This window comes from Paralichthys olivaceus, chromosome 10 (assembly GCF_024713975.1).
Source record: "Paralichthys olivaceus isolate ysfri-2021 chromosome 10, ASM2471397v2, whole genome shotgun sequence".
NCBI lineage: Eukaryota > Metazoa > Chordata > Actinopteri > Pleuronectiformes > Paralichthyidae > Paralichthys > Paralichthys olivaceus.
Window position 1 is genome coordinate 21,140,332 of NC_091102.1, and position 10,841 is coordinate 21,151,172.

General features: G+C 46.1%; 1 protein-coding gene across 1 annotated transcript; it reads right to left on the reverse strand.

Annotated features, from left to right (window-relative positions):
- Nucleotides 1-977: 977 nt before the first annotated feature.
- Nucleotides 978-9,534, reverse strand: inhbb (inhibin subunit beta B). The gene is made up of 2 exons (XM_020099589.2): nt 8,505-9,534; nt 978-3,411 (listed from the first exon to the last, which is right to left on the reverse strand). The coding sequence occupies exons 1-2, from the start codon at nt 8,890-8,892 to the stop codon at nt 2,588-2,590; spliced, it is 1,212 nt and encodes a 403-aa protein (XP_019955148.1). The 5' UTR covers nt 8,893-9,534; the 3' UTR covers nt 978-2,587.
- Between the last annotated feature and the right edge of the window lie 1,307 nt (nt 9,535-10,841).

Here is a 10,841-nt window from a genome sequence, read left to right on the forward strand (position 1 = left end):
ATTGGGAAGCATGACAAGACAGCTACACATCTCTCTCCCTGCTCTCAGCACAGGCTGCTGTTTGCAGAGGTGTGGGCTCCACAAAGAAGATTAACAACAGCCTCAGTTGCCCCCGATCATTTGTGACAAATCATTTCTCTTCTTGTCTCACACGTCAATCACATGCACCGTAAATATTGCTTTATTTTCTCCCTCTATTTTTGCCTCTCTGTGAGACGCTCTGCTGTTTCTTCAGCTGCTGACTCATCCATCCAGCTACAGGTAAGGTTATTTATACGGATCCCTCCCTGACATGCTATTTTCCCTGCAGGCAAACAAATCTCATAGCGCTCCTTGGCACAACCTAACAGATACATTTAGAGCAATTATCTGGATGATATTTTACAGAGACACATGATGTGTTTTGATGGAGTCTCACAGAAACATTACACGAAATCTCGCTGTTGGTAGGTGTCGGCACAGGCCATTGCACAAAGTGTTGACATGCTGCTAAACCCGGCTTGAGAAACAGAGAGGCGTTCTGATGTAAGAGACTGCGTGGCACAAACTAATACAGAATTATCTGCGAGCACATGCAAACATATAAAAACATCAATAAACACTGCAGCCAAAAAGGAATCAAGCAGATATGTGAGGCTCGGTGAGCTGGCAGCCACTTTGGACGCCAGTGAAGCTGTTAATCACAGTTGTAATTACTGTTCTATGGCTCCAGCTTAAGAGAGACACTCAGTCCCAACAGACAACAGGAGAGAGAAGTTTTATGTTTCAACCAGTAGAGACGAAGACTGGAGTGTCCGTGTGTTTTTCTTACCATACTCAGTTATTTCAACCCCACCTTTTTGTCTTGGGAGTTATCAGACCAAAGCTTCCATCACAAAAAAACAACAACAGCTTCATCGGTAGGCCCAACCCATTTCTCATCAAGACAAAAACACACGGTCTCATGGTGCCAAAAAGAATTTGAAGCTACGACATACTTAAGAAAACATTTTATTTTACATAAACTGTACAGATGAAATTTATTTGACTAAATGATTCTTATACAGGAACTAAAAATAACTTTCTTATTAAATAGAAAACTGAAACAAAAATAGAATTAAAGGTGAAAAAATGAAGTGTTGCTTATTGTACAAAACAGAGAATGAAAATAGAGCTAAGAAATGAAAATCATATATCGTACCCTGATACAGTGGTAGGCCTTTTGCAAATAATCAAAAACAGTATTGTACACAGTAACTCAATGGCCTTGCCATCTTAGTACAATAGCTAAAATCTTGGCCTCTTTGGTTCCATTATTTAAAATACATTTGAAACAAAATTCAATTTACTTCTATAAAAATAACATTTCAATGGCAGTTTTTGTTTCACTAATCCTGCAACTTTTCAGTGCAAACATCACAACAATCATTCGCTTTGGAAAGGAAGCGAAAGATTACATTTCAAGTATTGATAAAGAGTTGAGGACTGGAGAGAGAGAGGAGGAGAGAGAAAGGAGAAATGGAAAAAGAATTCAGTCTAATAGAGAATGTTGAGTATGGGTATAGGTTACTATACATTGCATAGCTCATGTGGCACTTATTTAGCGATAGGACAGGACACTCAGTACCCCTTGGAAGGCATTTCTTTAAACAAGTGCTATTCAGGGTGTGCATTTCAGTTTCTGCAAGTGCTGCACTGCACTGTGGCAACGCACTGGGCTGAAACTAGAGTCTCTGTGTCCTTAGGCCCCCACCTCTACAGAAACGTATGGCCCAGGAAGAAGCAGTTCTCTCTCTGTCGCTCCTAGCACACAAGTGAAGTGCACTCATGAGTTCTATCTTCACCTGGTTGTCATGGTAGCAGGGCCTGCAGCACTCTTGACAGGCAGGAGGTTGAGGTTGAGGGCCTTAGTCAACAGCAAGAATGACAACAGCAGCCGCAGCAATTGCTCCGTAGAGGGCTTTCATTTGCAACTGTGCTGCTGCGCAGTGTATAATCCTGCAAGGCATTAAGCGCTGCCGCTGTCTAATTCCATCAGAGAGGACAGTCAGACTGTGTCTGTCGGCATAGTAGCGAAGTGCTGGTGTTCAGAATTGTATAAGCTGATGAATTGTCAGTGCTTTATAAAAACAAAAGTCTGTTATGTGCTTAAAGTATTTAAGGGGGTTGGAGGAGCAAGGTTGGGAGTGTGGGGATGGTGAAGCCAATCATGTCATTGGCTGATCCTGTCACTTTCCTTAAGCGCTTTTTATCTTCATTCAAGAGGAGATGATGGGCCATTATTTTTTGACTAGAAATGGCAAACTAGAGTAAAATATCATTTGGTGATAACATTCCCTTCTCATCCCACTGCTGACAAGTTGGACAGCAAGTATGTCACTCAGTCTGATAAATACGCCCACACAAGCAGGAGTGAACACACGCATGCACACATGGGCACAACACTGACACTTGCATTTGCAAGACTTCACCAGTGTGTGTGTGTGTGTTGCTTGCACATACAGTTGGTATAGATATATTGTATATGTGTACCGTACAATAACGTCCTGTTTGTACAAAAGGCCTTTCTGACTGTTCTGAGTTCAGATAATGAAGAGTCAGTGTGGATTCAAGCACAGCCACACTCCTCCACTATCATGTTGGGCACATCCCTCTTGACGATGTTGTATTCATCATCGAAGTACAACATGGACATAGTACTGAGCTTGGTGGGGATGCAGCAGGAGTTGACTGAGCCAGGGCTCATCCCTCTCATGCGGTACTGGTTCACGACTGTGGTGTGGAAGGATGAGGCCGATCCCGGCACTCCTGCCATGTAGGCCGGGCAGCTGCCCTCACAATAGTTACCATAATAGCCAGCTGGTGCAATGATCCAGTCATTCCAACCAATAAGGCGGAAGTCTATGTAAAACTGCTGCCGACAGCATAAGCCCCCGCTGGTGCCATCACACTCCAGCCCCCGCTTACGAATGCGGTGCTTTCCATCCACCTGCCGTGCGCGCACCACCAGGAAGGGCCGGTGGGACGGATCACCTGGGTCCACCAGCACCGGAGCCACACCAGATGTCTCACAGCCATCACAGTGGACTTCCAGATCCTGCCTCCGGCTGCCTTTCCCAAATACTGCCCGCACTGCTTCTGAGAGGGGGAAAGTATGCCAGCCGCTGCGTTTCAGATCCACACGCTTCTCCACCAGGGACCAGCGGCCTGTTCCCCCTCCGCCACCACCCCCTGGTCCTCCCTCAACACTGCTCGAAGACCCAGCTTCCTGGTAATGGATCTTGACAGTCACCTTCCTCCGCAGGCCCTTCTCAGGACCAGATGGTAGCACTCGGAAATAGAGCCACAGGTTGGCCTGGGACGCGTACAGGTGCTGGTTGCCCTCATTGGAGATGAGGAAGTAGAGACTGGACTTGACTGATGTGAGCCCATCTGTTGGAGACAAAACAAACAGAGGAGGAGTTTAATCTCAATTGGCCATTTGTATTCATTGGTCATTTGTGTGGCGTCATGGTTGTCACCAGTTTTCTTAAATGTCATGAAGGTGGTTCACATGGCAACATCATGATATTATCAGATGCAGAGACAGGTGAGTCAAATACATTTATCCTATATCAAGAGAAAGGCCTATAGACTGTTTGCTTATAAAACTCACACACAGCATATGCTCACTTAGAAGGCAGAAAGCCCCCCCCCCAATCACCCCCACCCACCCACAAGCCAAGAATGGCACAGCTTTGTCTTTAAAGATCTGTTTTCCCCTTGTTTTCTCTGTTCTCCCTCAATCACTGTGTCAGGTGACCTCCCGAGGGAGCTCCTGATAGGCCAGCTGTGACAGGCCAGATCTGGGATCAGGCCCAGTTGGCCTAAGATCCAGTTTTGTAAGTGACAGGGCCAAAAAAGGACAGAGGGGTGGGGGGATGGAGGGAGGAGAACAGAGAGAAGGAAGATGAAGCAAAGGAGGAAGGATGCAAGTGGAAAAGGTGGGAGGGTGACGGACATGGCCAAGGCCCCTGCGGGGTTCACTGAGTTCGTCGTTAGTGCCCAACCTGAACCCCACCCCCATCCTACCCAACCCCCCACCGCCTCCTTCCAGTGTAAGCACCCTGAGAGTGACAGCACAAAGCCCCCTGTGAGGCACTGGGAGACAGCCGCGCTGCAGCCCGGCATTGAAATACGTGGCCTTGCAGCAAAAAGCATGATGTGGCAAAAATAAAAGCCATTTACATGACACTGGCCACTTTACACAGCACCACAATGAAGAGATCCCGGGTGTCCAAAGGTGGCAATGGGCTCTCCCTAGCAGTATTTTTTTCTAGGGCCTTAATGATGTCTTCCAAATTACCCTGAGGTAACATGAAAGGTTTCTATTTCTGGAGATTGGTACAATGTGCTCAAGCAGAGCAGCGCCTTTGAAAGCAGCTAAATTACTTTGTTTGCCGACTGATTAGTGTGTGTCAATGTCAACAGGTGGCCACCAAAGACGGGCCCCCTCTTTAAGGCGCCTCACGCCTCTTCCTCCTGTAAACCACGGCTTTACACTCACTCAGGGGCCTGTTCAGACCAGCTCTCCACTCTGTAGCTTGTCAGCTGGGAGCTCAAGCTGTTCACACACACGTGCACACACACACACACACACAAACACATTTCCATCCACCCATGCACTGACACACACCCCACCCCACAGTAAGCAATACATCAAGTATCAGCCTTCTCAATACCAAAGACTGCGGGTAAAGTATCAAGTACACATTGTGTACACTCTGAAATCCATCTGAAGTGATTGACATACCTGCGACTGCTGTAAAGGCCCCTCAGGGCTACAAGTAACTAACCTCACCTCGTTCTGCACTGTACGTTCTTACTTGCCTCGACAGCTCCGAGCATAGAAACAGAGGCATCACGCAGCAATGAGTATACGATGACAGCACGATAAACAGGCAGGGTGAAGTCAGAAAATAAAACTGACCATGAGCGTAGGCGCTCAGCTGCTTCCCTGATTAGACGACTTGGTTACAACTTTCACATTTAACAAGTCACAGTTAAACCATTTGGTGTCAAGAGCTGGTGGGTATAACTGATCCAGGGTTGACAGTTTTGACATTCCATCACATTGATTAATGTGAAACAGTAACAGCGCTGATGTTATTACACAGTAGCTGCAACTTAATTTTAATGTCATTAGTGATTTACGAGCCTCTCAAATGTCAGAAAATGTTATCAAATGTTTTGTTTCCTCCAATCGACATATCTAGATACTTTCTATTACACAATTCCTCAGAATACAATAATCAACAAACAAAAAAATCTGTTGGATTAACAACCTTTCGTCTCTGATTCATAGCCACACTTCTTATGAACCATAGAATAATGAAGAAGGGGTTGTAACGGAGTAAATACCAAAATTAAGGTTCAGCTGAGATTTAGTACATCAGCTGCATGAACTTTTGTACAGTTGGCAAACCGATGTCATCTCAAGGTCACTTTAGTAGCAGTCATACCAATGCGATCCTTGTCAGAACAGTTGTCACAGAATCATAGATTACCAATTTTCTGTTCTTATGAAACATCTGTAATGCTGCAGAAACAGACAGTAATGGACCTTCAGATGAGACAGCTGGTGTATGGGAAGTCAAGAAGGAAGTCTACTCATCTGGCAAAAGTACTTTGAATGATGAAATAAATATTTGACTGTAAACAAACGATTGATCACTGAGGACCACTGACGTCCCTTCAGCATCACTTCTACAGTATGTTTCCTACGCTGCATACAAGTTAGATCATTGGGCTTCCATAGGACTGAGCACATACATCAACATCCCTTATTCCAAGTGAGCTCCTCTTAAAGAGAGAATTGTTCTTTTCATCCAGTGTTAGCTGGCCCAGACACGCCTCGCCTGACCCCGCAGTGGAAAGGTTGCTGGTGAGTATCAGCAGCCAGGACACCTGGGTGGGCTCACAAGGATAAAGAGCTGCTTCAGCGTGTCTCCACCTGCGCCACCAAGTCAGGGAAGAGGCCATGGAAGCAGGCAGGCAGCTCCAGAGCTCATTACTCAAAGCCGCTGTCGACAAAGACCACACGGCGTGGAAGGACAAGGGCTCGGCAGAGAGCATGTGTGGCATTAACATGAGCAGAGGCGTGTGCACATGTAACAGCCATCCCTCAGGCCTGAGTCTCAGCTCGTGAGGAAAGGTTAAGGAGGTGTGGGAGGGCGGCGGAGGGGTAGGGGTGAGATGATGGACTATTGGGCTCTGCGGCACTGAGTCTGTTCTCGCTGAGACTTGAATGTGGATAATTATGAATAATTTTTTATTAATAAAGCATACATTATTACTAGCATCACATGTCAAACAGAGGCAGCAAGGCCCACTGACTACAACACACACTTGTGAGTGAATGTGGAAAATGTCTGGACCAGGTCCAGCAGCGCCCTGACTGACAGCTCCTCATGAAAGAGTTGTGTCCTGAAGTAAACCTGCCAACTGATCCTGTGGAGGAACCGGGCTGGAGTTAATGACCTCCCATAATGAAGTCTTAATTCCATGTCTTGGACCACTCGCCACGAGTTCACTGGGTCCAAACAGCTACAGCGAGCAATCAAGAAGCGCCGATCTAAACTTCTCCATCGACTCCTCTCTCTTTCGCCCTCCCTCCTTCCCTGTATGTGTTCCTCGCTCCGCTCCCGTGGATACGGGACACCAAATCCCTCAGCGACGACCCATGGGACCATGTCAGGGGAGAAGGGAGATTGGCATCGACTCCCTCACCTGCCCGGGGGTTGCTTGGCAGACCTCATACCTCTGCACTACTGCAACCGGAGATAAGAAGCCGAGGTTAACCCTGTGCTCAGGGGAAGCAGAGGACATATGCTGACCTCCCTGTTTCACACATACACAAAGCACATAAACACCTATCCACGTCCATTTGTTGGCTCACTACATATACCAACCTCACCCCCCACCTGCCTTGTCCTAAACTTTGACAACAACAATTCAGGCTCCCTCATGCTTGGGGGGGACAAGCTCCCCTGGCTTCGGAGCTTTCTGGAGACCTTGCCTCTGAGCCATGCCCCGGCTGGCAGTATCTGATCTTGGGGCGTGAGCCAGCTGGCCAGGAGGCAGACCGGGTCTAGGGAGCAGGGACCCAAGCCAGCTCCATGGTACAATGCCACACAAACGCTCAAAGGTGTGAGGAAGAATGGAACTTGGGAAAAAAATAGAAGGAGAAGAAGGAGAAGAAGCAAAGGAGCCCAGCGAACCTTTAGAACGACAAAAGCATTCTTTACAACACTGCAATATGGGCACACACACACAATATCACCTCCCCCATCACCAATGCCATATCCCTCCACCCACACTCCCCAATCCAACCCTGCATGGACTCAAATGTCTCATGCATTATTCTGAGCAATATCTTTTGTTTTCCCTGCTTTTTTCTTCTTAACGTTGACATGCTGTGTTCGGCAGGAACACATAGTGCTCTTATAATAATTGCCTTGCTTTTGTTCCCTTGTCATGAGGGTGCTCAGATCATTCCCATTGGAAGGCAGGACCCAGCAGTCCATTCAGGCTAATTGTACCGGCAGGGCCAATGGGAAAAGACAGGATGGTGTGTGTGATTGTGTGTGTGTGTGTGTGTGTGTGTGTGTGTGTGTGTGTGTGTGTGTGTGTGTGTGTGTGTGTGTGTGTTTGTGTGAACTCATCCTATTTTGGTGCATTTAATTGTATGTTTTCTTTTTGTTAAACTAACAGTTTGTGTCAAAGATGTTCTCACAGCGCTAACTGACAATTATTGGATTCTGTCAAGCACAGATGATTTTAGGTCTGAGCATATGTGTGTGTGTAAGCCTGCATATGTGTATGTGTGTGCCTGTGTGTGGGGGGGTTCTCTTTGGACTTCTGAGAATTAGTTAGATACACATTCTTAGAGGAAGGGATAAATGGCCAATTGAGGGACTTTGTCCGTATTTAAAAGAGGGCATTATACATTGGAGTATTGAGTGTGAGCAGAGCTTTAGTGATGAAATTGGATTCAGAGGTTCTTTTTATCCCCTAGACAACACACGGGGGTAATTTAAGGACTCTTTCTTTAGTTTCATTTCTTCTTCATTTTCATCAAGCTGAAACAGGAGGTTTAACACCAAGTATTGGCTTCAGGCGGGAGTGAACAGTATATGGTAAATGGACTTAATTTCTATTGCACTTTTCTAGTCTTTAGAGCAGATAAAGCCCTTTACAGTGTATATCTCATTCAGCCATTCACACACATCCATACACACTGCATCAGGAGCAGTGTCTTTCTCAGTTATACAGTAAACAAGAGGATGGGAGCAATGACAGCACTGGATCCAATGTAGTTCATATAAATACTTGCTATGTCTGTGTTCTTTCTCCATTGATTAAAACAATACTGTGGATTACTATGTGAGGTTATTAACTCACCTACACTGCCTGTTGCATAAAGTCAGACTGGATGGGTTCATCCAGGGGTCGATAGATGTTTTAGTTGAATTATTGATGACTACCTGATTCGGCGAAGCTGATGATCTCAGAGGTCTCCGCCTGAACCTCGTTGTTGTACGCAGACTGCCCGTCAAAGTTGGGGATCTCCACCCGGCCGTCCTCTCGCACTTTGCCGGCGTGCAGCCTCCTCAGCGCCGTCACCATCGCAGCCTTCGGGATGGGGTGGGTGATGTTGGGTCTTTCTCTCATCTGCAACCTGTTCAGAATGTGCCTCTTCACCGCCTCCAAAAAGTCTATGTTCTCCCGCTCCGACTGATCCGGCGCTCTGAGGCCGCAGGACGCGCACGACTCCTGGGTCGAGGTCTGCGCCTCTGCCCCCGTCACCGAGCTGCAGCGCACGGAGACAAAGCACGCGACTAAACAGGACAACGCCAGACTGTATAAGCTCATTTTCTCAATTTAAAGGTGTAAGTCCAAAGGGCTAATCAAAACAAGCATGAAAAGACACACACGCATACACACCGGCTAGCACGCACACACGCGCGCGCACACACTCTAAAGTGAACGCAAGTTAATGTAAAACATATGAAAGTTCCGGGGGCACATCCACTTGTTCTCCAAGAGTCATCCACAGAGGCCAATGAGAGGTTTGTATTCCCAGTCATACAAGAGTGCAGCTCAAGTGATGAGGCTAATTAACTCCTGTCATCGTGCGCTCACTTGTCCAGCAACGCGCAAAATAAAAGTCCATGTAGCTGACGCGCTCCAGTCATGCCACGTTCACCTCACACGCGTAATCTAGCAAAACACAAGCGGACAGGTCACCGATAAGTCTGAATTAAACCCAGTGCGCATCAGCTCAGTACCGTCTCCCCCATTCAAACAACATGCAGCCGCGCTCCCGAGGAGAGTGTCAGCGCTCCGTAGGTCCCGGCGTGTTTCTGTGAATGCGCCTGAGTGACTGAGTGACTGAGTGAGTGCGGAGTCCCGTGCGCGTAGCTGTGGATGGCCAACTCCGTGCGTCCCTGCGAGATGCTGCTGCTGCTGCTGCTGCTCACAGAGACCCTGCTCTCCCTTTGCAATCACGACAACAGGGGCTCCGCTCACCCAAAGTTTTTATACACGAGTGGAAACCACGTGGGGATTTCCACCAACTGGACGCACCGGATTATTAGACTACTACGTCTCCAGAGCCCCACTGATGGGACACGGGTTTATTATGGTAACACGCTGCACAGAGAGGTTGCATAATTTCTACTTTTCCTCCTTCCAACATAAAGGCTCGCGTTATTTTACCTACAGCCTGTGACTGTGCGTAACTTCATTTGATTATCCAGTTTGAACATCATTCACAGGTTTGGTGAGGACACTGCGTAAAGTCCACACTCAGCCACATCTCAAACATCACGTTATAAGGTCATGTAAAACAGACCAGAAATTTAAACCAGCACAGGAACCCCCAGTCACCTGGAATCATTTATTTAGGAGAAGAAAAACCTTCAGTTATAAACAGATTTTCTTAAATTGTATATCCTATTGTATAAATAGGATATTTGAAATAAAAGTCATCATATATTTCAAGGGATCTGGATAAAGTCATAAATGTTGTCAGGGACTTCAGTCAAATTAGTTCATGGCTGGTTATCATCCAGATTACCAAACAAAGAGCGCCATCTACCGAATGAGACCTTTCATTGCACACCAGGTAGATAGATGCATGTATGAATCACAGTATATTACAATAATGAGGCCAGTCATGGTAGGTGTAATCAGTGTATATGTGGTAGTTTTTGTGTCATTCATGGAGCAGTGATGAAGTATAATACAAAGTATAATGATAAAGGGAGGTGCAGCAGTAATGGATTAGAGCAGCTTGACGTGCGGCATAACAGCTCATTTACTTTCCGACAGGTACACACACAAATCACGTGCACACTAAGAATAGGTTTACCTTGCTCATCAGAGTGTTACAGATGCTAGTATTAGAATTTATTTAGAAATGACTCCAACTTTGAATTCTATTGGACGTCCTTAAGTTTCCACAGATACCTAATGTCCTCTGCTCAGTTTATAATGTGTATAAAACAATGCACAGACATCTAGAATACCTGTATCCGATAAAATGATGCAACTATAAAAACTTTTTGGCTCTGAATAATTCCTGAGCTCAATACTCTCTGACTTTCCCTGCAACTCTCTATCCCAAGGACACTAATTGCTATTGCATGTATAAAATAGGCTATGTCACAAATATGTTGTTTCATTATTCATAAAGTGGAGGGGGCATTCATTTACATTCAGTGTTTAGCAAATATTACGCATACTTCTAGCTGAGGATTTATACACATTTAGTGTAGTATGCATACTGCTACTTATGCTATCGTATTATACTATTGCTG